The sequence below is a fragment of the Epargyreus clarus genome, unplaced genomic scaffold (assembly GCF_041222505.1).
Source record: "Epargyreus clarus isolate Ecla_fem2 unplaced genomic scaffold, WU_Ecla_fem_2.2 ptg000023l, whole genome shotgun sequence".
NCBI lineage: Eukaryota > Metazoa > Arthropoda > Insecta > Lepidoptera > Hesperiidae > Epargyreus > Epargyreus clarus.
The window spans coordinates 12,341,754-12,361,089 of NW_027332230.1; the positions used below are offsets into that span (position 1 = coordinate 12,341,754).

The 19,336-nt window shown below is 39.9% G+C and overlaps 1 protein-coding gene across 1 annotated transcript in view; it reads left to right on the top strand.

Moving 5' to 3' along the window:
- Pi3K68D (phosphatidylinositol-4-phosphate 3-kinase catalytic subunit Pi3K68D) overlaps positions 1-19,336 on the top strand; it is a 43,220-nt gene that overhangs the window by 14,271 nt on the left and 9,613 nt on the right. The window contains exons 9-28 of the mRNA XM_073085459.1: positions 3,078-3,221; positions 3,586-3,674; positions 4,020-4,257; positions 6,922-7,094; positions 7,874-8,081; positions 9,266-9,470; positions 10,354-10,566; positions 11,104-11,222; positions 11,435-11,613; positions 12,238-12,404; positions 12,907-13,040; positions 13,457-13,545; positions 13,839-14,012; positions 14,821-14,978; positions 15,232-15,319; positions 15,454-15,583; positions 16,078-16,233; positions 16,585-16,735; positions 17,451-17,607; positions 18,067-18,200. Of these exons, the coding sequence (XP_072941560.1) occupies positions 3,078-3,221; positions 3,586-3,674; positions 4,020-4,257; positions 6,922-7,094; positions 7,874-8,081; positions 9,266-9,470; positions 10,354-10,566; positions 11,104-11,222; positions 11,435-11,613; positions 12,238-12,404; positions 12,907-13,040; positions 13,457-13,545; positions 13,839-14,012; positions 14,821-14,978; positions 15,232-15,319; positions 15,454-15,583; positions 16,078-16,233; positions 16,585-16,735; positions 17,451-17,607; positions 18,067-18,200 (3,106 nt within the window). The remainder of the gene's footprint in view (positions 1-3,077; positions 3,222-3,585; positions 3,675-4,019; positions 4,258-6,921; positions 7,095-7,873; positions 8,082-9,265; positions 9,471-10,353; positions 10,567-11,103; positions 11,223-11,434; positions 11,614-12,237; positions 12,405-12,906; positions 13,041-13,456; positions 13,546-13,838; positions 14,013-14,820; positions 14,979-15,231; positions 15,320-15,453; positions 15,584-16,077; positions 16,234-16,584; positions 16,736-17,450; positions 17,608-18,066; positions 18,201-19,336) is intronic.

The window sequence follows — 19,336 nt, forward strand, 5'->3', positions numbered from 1 at the left end:
ACATCAATCGCAGAAAACGCATGTGAGATGCTACTACTGGCAGATGAAAGTAAGTTTGGTAGAGATCTATTTTCGACAACCAGTCGTGGTGAGGCTGTAGTAAAACCGGAACACGTTGCACATTTATCAATTAGAATTTTTGTTCGTGGACAAATTCGTCTAACTTCTTTAGATTGAAAGTTGGTCTTATGTGCCGTAGCTTTTGGGTCGTAGGAATACTGTCGTAATGAAACTGGGAGAGAATCTCGCCACTTTGAGTACATCTTGCTTTAGCATCTTGTGTATTATTTGCGACATTTCCTGTGATTGTAGTGTTTGATGTTGAAATTTTGGCAGTTTAAGCAAAGGTTCTTGCCTTGAATGGTGTCCGGTAAGCATTATTATTTTGAGGATGTAGGGCGGTGCCCCCATCAACTCCCAGCGGTGGTAAAACAACCGAAGTTGGCCCGCATGAAAAGGTTGACTCGGCGAGTCAATACCTCTTATTAGTTTGATCCCTCCTATCCCGGCGGGATATGGGAGAGTGGGTTCTCGCAGCTTTTTATGCCGTAAGTTGTCCATGTCCTCGCGTCAACTTGCTATCTCTTCCCCGAAAGGAGTCCCGATTTTCTTGCCTTCTTGTTTTTGGGTGCACGCTATTTCTGGATGAGTGTTAGGTTTTCCTCCGAGGAATTTTGGACTCTCGAGGAAGTTCCCGGATCGTTCTGCGGCGCAGAGTTGCGATCCTTGTCTATTGCCCAAAACATTTTTGTTCACGCCTTTTGAGCACGCACAGCGTTGAGCATGAAGGTGGTACCTTCCGCAACGTGGATTTATTGTAGGGATCACTGACGGCAGCCAGGATACCCTCACGTCTGTGCAGGACAAGTTCAGCTCCGTGACCACACACTAACTGCATAATATCACCTTGGAATATTCACCCTGTGGAAAAATCTCGCTAATGTTTGCATGCACGCTTACGTAATTTAAATCAGTTTCATTAAATTGTGTCCAGATAAGAGAATTATTCATATCTTTTTGAAGAATTTCAAATTGTTTTAACAGGACATAAATTAAGCCTGCAAAAAACGTTCTGAATGTAAGCAATAAGCTTTGAACGATCATAACGCTTGATTTCGTCGTTAGAATCGTGGTTAGTAAAAACAGGTGAGCGTAAGTACTGTTTTTGGAGCGAAATGTCCTTCAGTTTCGGAGTATGTCCTCCGAAGCACGTGGAACAGTTAGTTCTTTTATCCTAGTATGCATGCATTAAGGAGTAGAGTATTTACACTGACGTCCCTTTGGTCGGTTCATTGTTGACTGACTCTAAACTTTCATCAAAAAACTCGCCAATTATATAAGAGTCTACGCGATCATCACTAACTATATTATCTCGGTTGATAGTGATTTGAAGAAATTTTATTTTGAAGCACACCAACTGCGTGAATTAGTTAATTCGACTTACGGTTATGATGAGAGCGCCTCTTTCGATGTTTTTCGACTTCGTTTGATGATGAGCTCGATTCAGAAGAAGAGCTATTAGTAGATTCTGTACTGGACGAACTATACTCGCTTTCTCTTGTTAGCCGCCGGTGCTTTGCTCGGATTACGTTCCTTGGCATCCCTGGTAACGTCGACACTCGATGTACGCGCAGGCGGACTGGTTTCCTCCATCCCTGGAACTTAGAGAAACGCCGAAACGGAGACAAAAACCCGTTAAGACGTTCACACAGTTAAAACAACCGTAACTTCGACTACATACCAAAAATAAAAGCATTTTATTCTTATTAAAAAATAAATAAATGAATAAAGTTACATTTATTGTAATATAGGTATGCTTTAGTCATTTAAAATCATTCGACATAACCTAAAAAGGTCAGAGAAGCAAGCTAAAAATCGCATGCTAATGACAATTATTTAGAAGTAATTAATTTCTTAAAAGAAAAAGGCTACTCACCTCCTTTTTTATTTATTACTATAACTTAATAGAAATAACACTTTACCGAACGAAAACTTCGTTAAATCCTTAACTTATTCATTGGTACTCCAACAATTGCGAAATCGCAATTTCTTTACACTGTAAGTAAGACTAGCAAAAAATGAGACGGCCCAGTGCTCGTAGTCGAGCCAGCTAGCGACCGCCTCGGCCGAGAACAGAACAGCCAATGAAGTAAAAACGTTATCTAAGGTATAACCTGCCAGTGGTGGCGCTGGTGTCGCAAACCTGCTATTGACCGGAAATGAACAAGCAATTGTTGCAGGAAACTAGGTATAGAGGGCGCGGCGGACCGGAAGTAAGTGACTAGCAACAAGCGGAAACGGAAGTCACTCTCATAATTATTAGGTCGAATAACGGTACAGGACTGTTTAATATGATTTTCTTTATCTCTTTGATTAGTAATCACTCGGATTTGACTCGAAAAAGTCATTTTTGCAAATAGTCAACTTTACGTCTGTATTAAACGAAACTCCGCCCATAGCAAGTTAAATCTATTATAATGGTCCTTAAAATAACCTTTATTAAGTCGGACATAAAAATATAAATTCTTGGAGAACAAAACGTCCGCTTTCGAATGATTTGAAACATTGAGCCAAAAAAATTGTTAACACACGAATTGTTTAAATTGATGAATGGCGGGAACTTAACTGCCAAATTAGTATGAAAAAATATGTATTTTCTTAAAATTGAGGCTTTTCCTTTAGTTTGTCATTTATCATTACTTCCCAGGTTTTGATCCTTATAAGCAACACTATCAGATAGTGGAATAATATAGGGGGTGTATTTTTTTCAAAATGAACTCGTTCGATTCCCGGTTAGGGAAAAAGTTATTTTAAAAAAGTAATGATGCATTTATAGTTTTTATCAAAATCGGCCTCGTAACTCCTTTCAGCATTTTTCGCTAATCCTTATAGTTTCGGATTTGGCCCTGAAGGCCCGTTTTAAAAATTCACCCTGTATATTTTTCATACCCCTAAGTTATAAGGGTTGTTCCCCCTTAACATTTTTTTATTTATATGCCAACACAACGTTTGTCGGGTCAGCTAGTACATTATATATTACAAGTGTAATGATTTTCTCTTTATATTTAAAATTGCAGAAAGCTTCGTGCACAGCGATGAGAGCACGAACCCCGGGCACGTGGTGGCGGCGCGCTCGGGCGGCAAGTACCCGCCCAACACCAGCATCAAGATCCTCGTGCACCACGCGCACGCCGACGAACCTATCACGTTCACGTCCGATGGTGAGTCTTTTCGAGTCGTTATCATATAGGCTTTTTAGAAATTAAGCGGTTGTAGTAAACTTTTTATTATTGCTTTTATGTACATTTAATTTACATCTTGTGAATTTTGTTACAATTTTATATATGCCAATTTTGTAACGTCCATATTCTGTGTTATGCTACATATACAGGTAATGTTACATTTAAATTTTCGTGACAATTTTTTCTTAGCTTTGTAATTTTTTTATGACTACATATATTTTTTTCTGTATTTTTCATTCATCAATAAAAAAAAATATGTATGGGACATATACTGCTTCTCTCATATTATAATATATGGAATTTAATATTGAAAAATGTGATGACAAATTTATTCTTACTACAGTGGAGTCGACCGTTGAGCATGTGATATTGACAGTAGTCTGCTCTCTCGATGAAGACATCCGAGATGATATGTCTGGATATATGTTGCGGGTAAGTGTGTGTTATTGCTCAATAAAAAAATGTAATTAAATTCAAATGTAGCCTTCACAAAAAATCTGCTCACATGACAAATACATTACCTTTTATTTATGAAATTGAACGTGGCTGTAAAAAGTTATTAAAACGATAAATTTTGATAGTATTATGTAATTGATAGATTTGCCTTCTTTGTGGATATCACAAATATTTTTTTAAAACATACAAGTTTATATAAGTGGTGGATATGACACATTAATGGCTTTTTATACGTTAAAGATTCTAAGGGGTTTCCAATTTTTTGAGTGACACTCACATACACAAATAGGATATACAGATCTAAAATTGTTGTTAATCCAGGTGTGGGGCGCAAAGGAGTACCTAACACCTGGCAGTCTGCTCAGCGAATACGAGTACATCCGCGAGTGCGTTCGCCTCGAGAAGGACGTTCGTTTGTACCTGAACGAGGGCAAGGACAACTCCCTCGCGAGGACGGAAAGGGACGACGCTAGGGACTCGCATCTAACGCTGGATGACTTGATCCCTACGCAAGGCGCCACGCCCATGCTGTCGTTTGATAACTTGTCGATTATGTTGGGTGAGTTTGTGGTTCAATTGATATTTAAGAAGGTTCTTAAGTTTGAAGTACATTTTTTTAATATACTATGTAATTAAGATGTGGTGTATGTTTTATACGTTTTATACTTCGATCACTAATAGGAACTAGATACACAATCAGCGACGACAGAATGACGCGACGAAAAGCGCGCCCAATTTGACATTTGGGTGCTTTTTTAGGTTAGTAGTGTTTGAACGATCGGAGAATAAACATGCCTCAGTGCTGGTTTAAAAACTGCAAAAATCACACGTCTAGGACGTTAAAAAAGGATGTAATATCGTATTTTCGGTAAGTATTATTATTATAAGTATGTAATTGCTATCACTCAATTATAAATACTGCTATATCGTGCGTAATTAATTTATTTTTAAGTTTTCGAAATTATCAACAGAATGTATAAACCATGTAAATTGTAAAGTCTGTTACTAAGCGTACAATTATTACTATTGCATGCCCACTTGATTTGTTCGGGTAACATGGTGACTCTGTTCTATTTTGAATGGAGACGCTATTGTTTTATATTTTTTTCTTTAATTATTTTTTTCTTTTTTTTGTTTTATAAAAATATTTGTTTTGTATAATAATCAAATATATGCCTGGCTTACCTTAAAGGTTAGGCAGAGGATTTAGATACCAAATGTAAATAGGAAATGAGTAAAATTAAATTATTAAGTAAAATATTATGTAATATATTTTTATCTTTCCTCGAGATCCCTTGCGTTGTGGAGAATGGACATCTTTTTTTTTTTTTTTTTTTTATAATATAAGAGTAGCAGACGAGCATGCAGTCCACCTGATGGTAAGTGGCTACTGCCGCCCATGGACATCTGTAATCAACCCCAGATAGGATTAGATATTCCTACCTGAGGTCGGCCACAGATGCGCCGCTACCCCTGAGGACTAAGCTGGAACGCCTCGGAAAAGTCTGTCTCCCTTACCACACCCTTCAAACCGGAACACAGCAGCGCTTAACACTGCTGTTATTAGGTAGAAATAGGTGTGGCGGTGGTGCCGCCGGAGTCGAACCACAAAGGGTTCTACCACCTTTAAAAATGGAGCCAGGATATGGATGGTAGATCTCTTACTAATTTAGCCCAAAATCGAGGGATTTACTAAGAAATAAACCATGCCCTTGCTGGCTCCATCATCAGATCAGTGCCAAAATGTCAAATTATAGTTTTGTCATTCAAATTTCATACATGTACGAAGTTTCACTTCGAGGCGACAGTTAAAAGTAGGTAAAAATTGACTTAATAAATTGTATTACTTTGTTTGCTAGTTAGTTACTTAGATGCTTTTTTACAGATGAAGAATGATATTTTTAAGTGTGTAATTAGGTAATAATGTGATTTTGTACTGTCTGACACGTTGTGAGTCGGTAGCAAGCGAAATTTAACTAAAAACTCGATCATTACGTTTTAGTTGGTTTCCGTCCCTTTCGTGCAAAAACAGCCTTAACTGTTTTTCTTCAACTTTAAATAGTAAGTGTGGTACCTTTTTAAAATCTCTATTAACTAGACATATTTTTTGCGCAATGTGCACTTTTAGTTCAGTACATTTTTTTTTCACTGCGAATAGTCAAAAGTTGAGGCAGAAATAGTAAAAAAATTAAAATCTAGAAATAGCCCTATTTTTTATGGTGCCTTCACATGTTTTAACCAATTTACATTTCAATATGGTAGACCAACTATCTGATAGTATTTAACAGAAAAAATGAACCATGCAACACCAAATTTGTACACGCAGTTAACGAAAGAAGATGAAGAGGGCTGAATTTTTCAAAAAATATAAAACAATCGATAGTGCAAAAACGGTGACACTTTTATTAAGGTTTTTTTTTTCCCAGAGAGGTCAGACCCTCACCTATGTTCTCCCTAAGTTTGTCGTGGTACTTACGGGACACCCTATATATATATATATATATATATATATAATAGTTTCATTTTCATAGTTTCATTGTTAAATTATTATTATCTTATTACTTACATTCAGGTAAAATATAATTATCTTCATTCAAATTAATTACTTCGACCTAATAAAAATATTAAGTGATAATTTATAATAACCGTTTAAAGTACTGACAGTTCGTCTCCACTCATCCCTTGTCCAAGTGACAAACCACGGTCGTAAAATTTAATGGCTTTTTTTTTGCTTTGTTAATGCGACTTTAACTTCATTCAAATAAGGTTACATTTTTTATGGTAGCTTATGACAGCTAGCTTATGTCGTAAAAATTTATTGCTTTTGGTAAGCAGTTTTTAAAAAAACACCTTGAAATAATGGTGATAAAGTTGATTTTGTATTAATTTTAGATTCTGTCACTTAGAATTTTTTACACACGTTTGACGCCACTTTTTAAGTTCATTTTTGTATGGGATTGTGTATCTAGTTCTTATTAGTGATCGAAGGTTTTATAACATAAATCAATATGCGTCTAATTTACACCGCGTGGTCGTGCATGTGTGCAAAATACATGTCACGGATCAATAAATCAGTTGGCATTTATTTGCACTATGAGTTCATATTGGACTTATCTAAGTGGACTCTTAAAATTAAATGAAATGGATTGAACAAATATAAGCTTTGATTTTTTAAGTATGAAAGTGTATTACGTTGACTGATCTCAGACTCATTAATTCACAGAAACTTTGGAGGGTGAACTATCTCGAGCGATTGGAGTGGTGGGTGCAGAAGGTAGCTGTTCTCCAAAAGCGGTGTTTCAGGCGGTTAAAGCCATTTGTGCGTTAGCGGGTGGTGTAGAAACATTACACGTGACGCATACCTTAAATGCTTTCGCACAGGCCTGTACTGCACAGGTGAGATATTGTGTAAATTTTCTTACGGGAATATACAAGATGATAATGTTTTCATTTACATTCATTTACATAGTACTTGACTTCGAACAAACTATGGGTAGAATTAAAAAAAGATATGGGAAAGAACAATTTTAACGTTGTAATTTTATTGGCGACAACTTTCATTTTTTTAAAATATGTGTAGATGTATACACAATTCGTTAAATATAATGAAAATAATATTATTTAGCATTATTAAATATTTATTATTAATCTTATTTGAGTTTTTACACGGTATTTATAAACTTACATTATCTACGTGGCGATTGGTCTCTGTTACCAAGAGACATGAAATAAAAGTATATTTTATTAATTAAAAATAAAGAAGTAAATAATAGTGGCATTTATTTAATTAAGTTTACTCACTCGTTTTTATAATTTGTATGTGAGAACCATATACAAGAGCTGCTTTGTATCACAATTTTTAAGGTGGTAGGACCCTTTGTGGCTCGTGGTAGCGGTGGTGACTCTGGCGTCACCACCGCTACACCTGTTTTTGCCTCATAACAGCAGTGTTTAGTGCTGCTGGGTTCTCGTTTGAAGAGCGTGATAAAGGAGACATACTTTTAGGGGTAGCATCTGTGGCCGGCCTCATGTAGGGGAATATCTTATCCTATTTGGGGTCGATTACAGATGTCCATGGGCGGCAGTAGCCACTTACCATCAGGTGGACTGCATGCTCGTCTGCTACTCTTATGTTATAAAAAAATCTATAGTAACATGTCGTTGTTTGTGTGCAGAGCACGGGCGCGATCCGTCCGGAGATACAAGCGGAGAGCGGGCCGTACTGTGCGGTGTCGCTGCGGGCGGCCAACACGCGCGAGGCCGTCGCGCAGCAGTGCGCACGTGTGCGAGACGCCGTGCGAGCGTTGTTAGCCTTATACACGCGTGCGAAGCTGCTCGACTTCTATCTGGCGGATGCGCCCGCGACAGCGGTGGACCCAGCTAGTAAGTAGTAGCTGGTTTTTGTTCTTTGACTGTGACGTCATCACCACGCGTGTCGCTGCTGACATACAACGCGCGTGACTTGGTAGTTCATCATTGCGTATGATCTAGCTCGCGAACGCAACCGTTACCACGATATAATCTGCTAGTGAAACAAAACTAATATAGTTATGATTTTAGTTCTATATTGTTTGGTCGGGTATGTGTATTTGTGACTTTCATGTATTGTGTTGTGTTATCAAGTTAAACGTAATGTATCAGGTGCAAAAATTTAAAAATCGTATCAAAAATATAATCAATGGTGACTTGCCTATTGAAAATCTGTAATGAATCCCAAATAGTCTCACCAGAAGTCTGCTACCCTTTCAAACTTAAAGACGCAGCATTGCAGTGGCGGTGGTGTTTCTAGAGTAGAATAGCGAAGAATTTTACTGTTTTTAATTTGATTAGTCTATAATTAATATAAAATCAATTTCACCATACATTGTGTTCGTTCTACGTGCGACAGTGACTAATAGAAGCACAAAACTTCCTGTTCTAAGAAGTTCGCAGCGGGTCGATAAGACGTAGACTCTCCGTATTGTGCAGTATATACCAGAGTCGGCGTCTTGTGGGCTCGATGTGTACGCTATCATCACACGGCTTCAATATGCGTGTCCTACTAAAGGAGTGTCTGCGGGTATCTTCGCCTTGGAGTATTGCTTTGTTTCGTGTGTTCTATGTTCTCATTGTTTAATATTATGTGTTTGTTGTTATTATTGTGTGAAAATTTTGCTTTGAAACTTATTTTTTATATTAAATGTATGTAAGCAATGTGTCATATTATTTATTAATTTATATTTCATGGTTTATAACAGGTGATGTCCAATATTGCATTATCATAATTACTAAGGGCCGTTTTCTTGTCACGCGAGTTTATATCCGCATGTATGCGTAAATTAATAAGCTGCAATATCATGCAGTATACCTGTGTAGATTACAAGATAGGCAGTGTCTATGAAACGATAAGATGTGAATGGGTTGCACGCGGTCCAGAACCGCATGCTGACACAAACCCGCGTGACAGGAAAGAGGCTTATGTGACGTTAAAAATCTTTACTAGTTTAATGCCGATCCTAAATTATGTGTTTTTATATTGTAACACTTTTTAATGTATTTTGTAGTGAAGTAGCTATGTATTATTACAGAAGCGGTACCAGCCCACACGATATCGGAGACTACGTTGTTCTGTATCGAAGCAGTCCACAGTCTACCGTTGTGTTGGAACCACGACGAGTATCTGTTCCACGCTCAAGTTTACTACGGGACCAGGCCGCTAAAGACGTTGAGAGTTACGCACTCGTCTAAGATTGAATGTGGAGGGTTTTACCCGAGGATTATATTTGATACATGGTAAGATTCATTCAAAAATATTATTAAGCAATTATTAAATTTGATACTTAGCTTTCCTTGTTATAAAATTTATGTGACGATCTGTCAAGATAAAACAGAAACATAAATGTTAAAAAATATTTTAAAATCACATGGTTCGTAATCCATTCTTAAAATATATCACAATTTTATAAACAATCATATTAACAAAAAATATTAATAAAATTGTTTACAGAGCTCTATTTTGAGTTTTTTGACATATAAAGATATGTATAGTCTGATTCATAATTAGGTGTCCAAAATGTAAACAAAGAAATGTCATTGTCAAAATACGATTACAGGTATTGTAAACCTTAACAAATAAACAAGAAACAAAAATTTTAACAAACTCAATAAAAAACAAAAACTTTAACAACTACACACAGTTTACAAAACGCGCCATTAAAATGAGAAAACATTAGAGTTCAATCACGATCACGAAAATGGATAACATAAGCTACGAAAGTTAAAAATGGCGGCACAAAAAATGTTTTGGATCCCGATTGTGTTACCACATTTTCACATTTGAATTTTCTACCATAAACCTTGTTTTTTATTATTATTACTCTATGGAACTAAATTGAGATAATATAAATATTAGAAAATTTGAATTGATTTTAATTTCTTTAGATTATTAGTTTATTATCGTTTTATTACTTTAATATCGTCCAAATAAGAAACTACCATTTGAAACATGTTTTCTTGATAGGACAACACCTTTGTTTACATTATGGACACCTAATTATGAATCAGACTATAGTTCATAACTGAGTCACTATCACTTTGTGACACAATAGTCATGCACTAAGTATATTTTGCAATATACTGTCATGACTGCACTGTTGAAATATGATTGTTTTTACAGGATAAATCTAGAAGATTTGCCAGTGAACACATTGCCGCGTGAGTCGCGTCTAGTCATAACGCTGTTCGGTCAGACACTACGTACAGTGGACAACCAGCATCAGAACAACGAGATTGCGTTGCAGAACAACAATGAGACCGAGGACAAGGGAGATGTGCAGTTCGAGCAGGTGGAGCTCGGCTGGGCCGCTATACAGCTGTTTGATTATGACTGGTATGTAAGGCAGTGGCGGACTAAGGTCATCGGAGGCCCGGGGCGGAAAGTTGCATGGCCCCCAGTGTAAAAAGTTTCATTTGATTTTACAAAATTACAAATGTGTCATAGACTTATTTATGATTCCGGTGACTGGTATTGCTTGTTTCTGCTTCTGACGACCTTTTTTAGCAATTGTGTTTGGGGGCCCTCTACGATCGGGGGCCCGGGGGGTTCCGTCCCTTCCGCCCCAGCTTAATCCGCTAGAGACGTAGAGAGGAAACAGTACACGATCAGTGAATTAAAAACTAGCTAGCTAGACGCCGTGTTCAATATGTCTGTTATTAATAAATAATCTATTCAATGCTTTGCTAATCTATGCTCTATGTTTGACAACTTTTGGCTAAGTAATAGAAATTTTTCAAATTTCGATATTTGGTAGGTACAATTAGATAGATGGCGTTAGTGACGTAACTGAAATGAGTAGAAAATTACTAGTATTTAAGACTCCTTTGACGTATTATAAATTACGAACTATAATAACTGTTTTGTTTTCAGCATGTTAGCATCGGGACATTACGTGTTACCTCTATGGCCACCGTGCTGTGATCGTAGGATCGGTCCCGCCCCACATTTACTGCACACGCCGCCCGCTCCCTATCCCGTAGTTAATATTGGTAAGTGTGCTATGTATTTCAAATCAATGGGTGTTATTTTTATCGCTAATTCAATTATGGTAATCAACTACACTTTTTCTGTTAATGCGGGAGAAATCTCCAAACTGTAATAAAAAATATATTGGCTATATAGTTCCTATAGAGCTATGTTATTAGAAGTTATGCGTTTGTAATTTTACTTAACAACTTAATAATCTTTTTTATGCTTACAGAAATTCCTGTTTATACCCGCACGGGTGTAAAATGGACGGAAGGTGATGGTGAGAAAGTGAAGACGCTCACTCAAGAAGATTTGCCTACATTCGATTCATTGGATGGCCACACACAGTCACAGTTGTTGCATCTCATCGAAGAGGGCGCTTATCAGAGGATGCCTACTGAGTGTAGGGAGGTAAGAAAACAATTCTATTTTTTAAGAATCTCAGTTGAATAGCTCATAGTCGTTCTGTGTTGCTATAAAGGTGTGCAATGTAAGGGTGATAACTGATACCACATGATGCCCCATCATAAGCGGCACTGGTGTCGTGGCGGTGAAGGTGTTTGTATTAGTTTGTATAAATAAACTGCAGTGGTTCTCAGACGCGGTACTTTACGATACGGCATCGTGGGTACCTTGAAGGCACTTTTTGTTAGAATGCCTCGCGAAACTGTCTTTTTTTTTTAATCATAACCTTTTAAACTAGAACAGCAGGGCTTGACACTGTCGTTGTGAGATAAATACTTTATTGGGGATCGTCACTGGCACACTAATTGGGGGACAACAGAGGCCTTCAAATGTCTACATGTTCCGTTGTAGACATTTATAAAAGCTTGTAAAATTAAATCAAATTTAAGAAGGTGCGAAGTTTAAGTCTAAGGATTGAGGGCCTCATTCAACTTTTCATACCGGACTTCCGACGAGCTTCGTCCACCACTGAGGTTGACATTTCTTATCTAGACAGCCACAAATTTTCTACCACCTTGAAAACTTCATTTTCTAGTTATGACTCATTATGTGCACACACTTATTCTGTAGATAATGTGGGAGAAGCGTCAGTACCTGGTGGCGTTGGCGGGCGCCTTGCCGCTGGTACTGCTGGCCGCCACGCACTGGTACGGCGAGCACCGCGCGCAGCTACTTTCACTGCTCGCGCTCTGGACCGAACCATCGCCGAGAAACGCCATGCATCTGCTGCTGCCCTGGTACCGTGATCCCGTGATACTTCTGTTCTTAAGATTACCGGTCAAGTGCGAGTAGGGCTCAGTATTCCATGCTACCCTAATAATATGTAATGTGTTTGTGGTACATACAGCTAAAACAAAATATATGTTTGAGATTGTTAACTTTTGATAACATTTAATTTTATTAGTTGTTGATTGGTTTCTCTAGGTTAGAATATACTCCTTATTTACTTAAGTATTTAACAAAATGTAAACCAAGAACTCCGTATGTATGCTTTTTATGTATTTTTTCCAATACTTTAAACTAAATTCAGAATCTACCTATTAAATAATACTGCCTGATTTTATATTGAATTAGAAAATTTGATTTCAAAATTTAATTTTACAACCTCTTGTCTAAAAACAATATATATATTTTTTCAATCTAACAAATAGCGTCGTAATTTTTTTTTAAAGCTGTCACTTCTCAATAATCATCTATCAAATGAACATCTTTTCATCCTTACGTCTCGTGTCATTTCAGTTTCCCGGACGCGGCGGTGCGAGCGATGGCAGCTCGTCTGCTGCGTGCGCTGAGCGACGACGAGCTCATCCGGATACTGCCGCAGCTCGCTCAGGCGCTTAGGCACGAAACGTACGAATCTAGTCCGCTTGCTGGTAAGTTTTTAATGCCTTATTTGTAATATATTGAGACTGCCGCTGTATTATTTTCCAAGCCAATTTCCAGCCACGTAGTCCTTAAATTCACAGTAAATAATCGCCTATTGCATCCAATTATTAACCTATATAATTGTGTATTATTGTTATGATCTATTGAAGTGTGCAATAAAGAATAATCTATCTATCTACACCGCGCCGGACCAACGAAATACTTATTTACACATCAGCGGTGTCAAAATGGGTTAATGGCTTTTTATATACGTTTTATATAACGTAAATATTCTTTTTTTTTTGCATACTTCCAATATTTTTGGACATTATCGTCTTAAATTTCCGAGTGTTATTCTATAATGTAGTCAAATTTAATCCTCTTGTTAAGTTTCTATATATGAATTATCTATTTTTTTTTACAGAATTGCTACTGTCGCGTGCATTGTCCGCGCCGGCCGTTGCCCACCGATTATTTTGGTTGCTAGTCCATTCTTTACCAAATGTGCCTCAGGTAACATATCAAAAGTATATTAATTTACTATCTATTTTATCATTTACATTGACACTTGGACGCTTGTAATGAACCCTAGAGGTCGGCCACAAATGCGCCGCTACCTCTAAGGACTAAGTTGGAACCTTCAAACCAGAACACATCAGCGCTTAACACTGCTTTTATGAGGTAGATATGGCGGTTCCGCCGGAGTCGAACCACAAAGGGTTCTATCACCTTCTTTTACTCTCTATGCCCCTATTTCACACGAGTTGATAATGTCGTTTTATACTAACAATGTTTTACCATTCCAGGCGCCAAGTCAAGAATTCCTAGGTATAACGTTGGAGGAGAACGCGGGCGACAGCCTGGAGCTGGACGCGTCGATGACGGCCACGTGGCGGTACAGACTGATGCTGAGGGCGCTGCTGGCTATCTGCGGGGAGAATCTCACCACTACGCTGGTGCGACAGCAGTTGCTTGTTAAGGTGGGTGTCATTATTTTTGCAAGCAGTGATAGCCTAGTGGTTAAGAAACTCGGCCTCTCGATCGAGGGGTCTGAAGTTCAAATCCTAGGCAGACCTCTGATTTTCAAAGTGATGTGCGTATTAGAAAATTAATTATCACATGCTAAACAGTGAAGGAAAACATCGTGAGGAAACCTGCATACCTGAGAGATTTATAAAAAAACATCTCAAAGGTATGTGAAGTCTAGCAATGCAACGCACTTGGCCTATGGAATGCACCGCACGCGCGGTGGACTAGGCGTAATCCTTCTCATTATGAGAGGAGACCCGTGCCCAGCAGTGGGACAGTAATGGGTTGATGATGATGATGAATTATTTTTTGTTTGATAGTATTTATTTTAATTGGTGCCGCTCTGACCGGTTTTAACCGGTTCTATGAGTCCTGATTTTTGTAAGTTGCTATCGGTTCACTGAACAACTTCACACAACAAATTCATGCGATTGGTGCACTGTTGATTCTTTTGCAATTAAAAAAAACAAACAGAATAGAAATTGTAATTCACTAAGATGTTGTAAAACACAAGAAACTACGAGCCACTTTAAATTTTAATTTAATTGTTACGCATAATAACGTATCTGTGATCTGTGATTGCATGTACGATTTCCGATCTATTTTCGTTTTGTTTATAGGTGTCTATGGACAGTAGTGATACAGATTTGAACGTCATCTTCATATATCTTTTAACATCGTTGTCGTTGTTGTCGTGACTTTTTGATTTTTTGTATTATTGTAGTATTGTGCATAATTTTACATTATAATAATTCACAGAGTGTATCTGAAGTGGCGTTGTCAGTGAAAAGTGCGAAGGAAGGTGGGCGGAGTCGGGCGCTGTGTGCGGGCGGGGAGCGCTTGGCGGCCTTGCTAAGGGCACAGCCCGCTGCTTTGCCCTTAGCGTTGCACAAATACGTACACGATGTCGATGTTAAGTATGTACTACCTTGTTATCAAATAATTTTAAAGTTTTTTTCATACTTTTTCTTTAAAGTCATTTTTGCTAACATAGAAATTAAATCGACAGCTTAAAGTTGGCTTGTAAAAATTTAAAAATTTGCAAAAAAAAAAATGTTTTAGGTATGAGTTAAATTGTAATTATTCTTGAGAAATAAAATATAAGTAGATGTTTATTTTTGTAATTTACGATACACTACAATTGAATGATATGTATTATTTATTACACAGATCGTGTATGTTCTTCGCATCGAATACGCTGCCACTAAAAATAAATTTCATCGGCGTTGATAATGCTGTTATACCCGCTATGTTTAAGGTAAGTTTCTTTAAATTAAGTATTGTTAAATGTCCTAAAAATTACACACTCGTACAAATACGAACAAAATAAAGTATTATATTAGTATAAAGGCTGTGTTTATTTATTTAACATTAAAATTCATATTTTTATAGGTTGGCGATGATCTAAGACAAGACTCGTTAGTATTACAAGTCATCAAGGTAATGGATAGCCTATGGCTTAAAGCGGGCCTTGATCTACGGATAGTTACGTTTCAAGCGTTACCAACGAGCAATAAGAGGGGTAACATGATAATAATAATATCTTAAATTTAATTTTTATATCTTTATATATATATTTCTTATGTGCGTGTGTATGTTACTGAACTCCTACTAAGCGACTGGACTGATTTTGATGAAATTTGTTGTGTGTGTTCAAGGGGACTTGAGAATGGTTTAGATTCACAATTTAGTCCGTGGGAAAAGGTTATTTTAATTAATTTTTAATTCGTAAGTAGTTATAGAATCGGAAACTATGCATTTGATCAAGTGATGATCTTTAGCAAAGTTGTTGTCCAAGAGCCCACGAGGGTTTGGGAGTTAGTAAGACCAATTTTCGACAGATGGCACCACTTTCATTCCAATGCAGGTACAAATTTTCCGTTTTATGAATGTCATATTATTTCTTTAAAATGCGGGCGAAGCCGCGGGCACCACTAGTACTATATAAGAAATAAGAAGGTTAGTAGTGGGATTGGTAATTTTAGAGATGTACTTATTATTTTTGTATTATTACAGGTATGATTGAAATTGTGTCAGAAGCGGAAACTTTAAGGGCAATACAAACTGAATGGGGTCTTACAGGCTCATTTAAAGACAAGCCAATAGCAGAATGGCTCGCAAAACACAACCCCTCGGAATTGGAATACCAACGGGCAAGAGATAATTTTACTGGTGAATATTATTAATATTTTTTCACTTGTGTAGTTTATAAGAAAGGGATGTACCTTAGGCACCACATTTCCTTCTTGTGAATTGGCACACTTTACCCATCTTTGAATTTTTTTTTAGAAACTGTCAGGCATTTATGTTTCTGTTGACGATGTTTTCCGTCATTGCTAAAGCGAGTGTCAGTTCACATTCGTAATTCGCTCTATGAACTATTCACAGGCATTCGAACCTCGGAGTTCCCACAATAAGAGACTGAATTTCAATATGTTAAGCCATCATTGTTGCACTTACAAAATTTCAATTTAGAAAATATGATGAAAGTTTATGAAAACATTTTTTATATTTTTTTCTCAGCGTCATGTGCCGGCTACAGTGTGGCGACTTACTTGTTGGGTATTTGCGACCGACACAACGACAATATTATGTTGAAAACATCAGGACATCTGTTCCACATTGATTTTGGCAAGTTCCTTGGTGATGCGCAGATGTTTGGCAATTTCAAAAGGTACATCATTTTTATGCGTGGTTATTATTATTTTGTACGTTGTACAAATGTCTTTTCATTTTACTTTGCGACTATTTTGGAGTTAAATACTTAACAACCGAATTATTGTAATAATTTACGAATCCGATTTGGGCTGTAAGGTCAGATTATAAATTACACCGAAATTGTGTACTGAGTAGTACCTAATGTACTCTGATAATGGATTTGGTATTCATAGTAGTCATCGGTATCCAGTAAATAGTAAATAACACCGATGTTAGTCGCAATATACACATTATTTAAGTTAATGGTCTGGTAATGACGACCCTTCGCTTTCATCAATATACTTTAACACCCCTTGGTACATTGTAATTGTAATGGAATGAGAAAGAGAAGAGGTAAAAAGTAGATGCAGAAATTCTATTTTGGAGTGAAGGAAAGTGGTAGTAAACGACTAGTTATTATCTAAATATATATAACTCAAAGGTGACTGACTGACATAGTGATCTATCAACGCAAAGCCCAAACCACTGGACGGATCGGGCTGAAATTGGCATGCAGATAGATGTTAAGACGTAGGCATCCGCTAAGAAAGGATTTTGATCAATTCTACCCCCAAGGGGATAATATAGGGGATGAAAATATTACTTCGTAACGCGAGCGAAGCCGCGGGCAAAAGCTCGTGACAGGATAAAACGTTATGTTGCACCTTATTAACATAGATCGCTATTTGCAGGGACCGAGCACCCTTCGTGCTGACTCACGACATGGCGTACGTGATCAACGGTGGAGAGAGACCGACGCAGCGGTTCCAGCACTTCGTGGAGTTATGCTGCATGGCGTTCAACATCGTGCGAGCGCATCACGACCACATCCTGGATCTGTTCGCGCTGGTGAGGAGCTTGTGCATTTATGTTTTGATACTTGCCGAGTAAAGGCGAATAGGTGCGAGTTAAATTATGTAAATACATTATTCGGTTGTATTCGGTATTCGTTGCGATGATTAGCGTATATTTATATTATCGTTTTTATAATTATCATCATTTATATTATATAGATCTATTATTCCGAACGCTTACTATTAGTTTTTCAAATGGAATATAAATATTTTGCAAAATTACGCCCGGCCGTAGTATGCCCATCTGTAAAAAATTACAACGCCGCGACAAGAACGCCGAGCGTCGCGCTAGAACACCGTACGCAGTACGCGACGCGCTCTGTGTGACCGCTCTCTATTAACTCAGTACAACACAACGCGACGCTAGAACGCGGCCTAATGTACGCCGTACGCGGCGCTAGAATAGCCATTGTATTTGGCCGGGTCTTTAGTAAATTTTGGTCTAATTTACCAGATGGCGATGTCGGGCGTGCCGGGCGTGACGAGCGCGGCGGTGGGCTACGTGCGCGCGGCGCTGCTGCCCGCCGTCACCAACGCAGAGGCCGCCGCCGCCTTCGCGCGCCTCATACACTCCTCGCTCAAGAGCAAGTGCGTACCGTGCGCCGTACAGGGCGGGGGGCCGCGTGCCGCCCGCCGTCACCAACGCAGAGGCCGCCGCCGCCTTCGCGCGCCTCATACACTCCTCGCTCAAGAGCAAGTGCGTACCGTGCGCCGTACAGGGCGGGGGGCCGCGTGCCGCCCGCCGTCACCAACGCAGAGGCCGCCGCCGCCTTCGCGCGCCTCATACACTCCTCGCTCAAGAGCAAGTGCGTACCGTGCGCCGTACAGGGCGGGGGGCCGCGTGCCGCCCGCCGTCACCAACGCAGAGGCCGCCGCCGCCTTCGCGCGCCTCATACACTCCTCGCTCAAGAGCAAGTGCGTACCGTGCGCCGTACAGGGCGGGGGGCCGCGTGCCGCCCGCCGTCACCGACGCAGAGGCCGCCGCCGCCTTCGCGCGCCTCATACACTCCTCGCTCAAGAGCAAGTGCGTACCGTGCGCCGTACAGGGCGGGGGGCCGCGTGCCGCCCGCCGTCACCGACGCAGAGGCCGCCGCCGCCTTCGCGCGCCTCATACACTCCTCGCTCAAGAGCAAGTGCGTACCGTGCGCCGTACAGGGCGGGGGGCCGCGTGCCGCCCGCCGTCACCAACGCAGAGGCCACCGCCGCCTTCGCGCGCCTCATACACTCCTCGCTCAAGAGCAAGTGCGTACCGTGCGCCGTACAGGGCGGGGGGCCGCGTGCCGCCCGCCGTCACCAACGCAGAGGCCGCCGCCGCCTTCGCGCGCCTCATACACTCCTCGCTCAAGAGCAAGTGCGTACCGTGCGCCGTACAGGGCGGGGGGCCGCGTGCCGCCCGCCGTCACCAACGCAGAGGCCGCCGCCGCCTTCGCGCGCCTCATACACTCCTCGCTCAAGAGCAAGTGCGTACCGTGCGCCGTACAGGGCGGGGGGCCGCGTGCCGCCCGCCGTCACCAACGCAGAGGCCGCCGCCGCCTTCGCGCGCCTCATACACTCCTCGCTCAAGAGCAAGTGCGTACCGTGCGCCGTACAGGGCGGGGGGCCGCGTGCCGCCCGCCGTCACCAACGCAGAGGCCGCCGCCGCCTTCGCGCGCCTCATACACTCCTCGCTCAAGAGCAAGTGCGTACCGTGCGCCGTACAGGGCGGGGGGCCGCGTGCCGCCCGC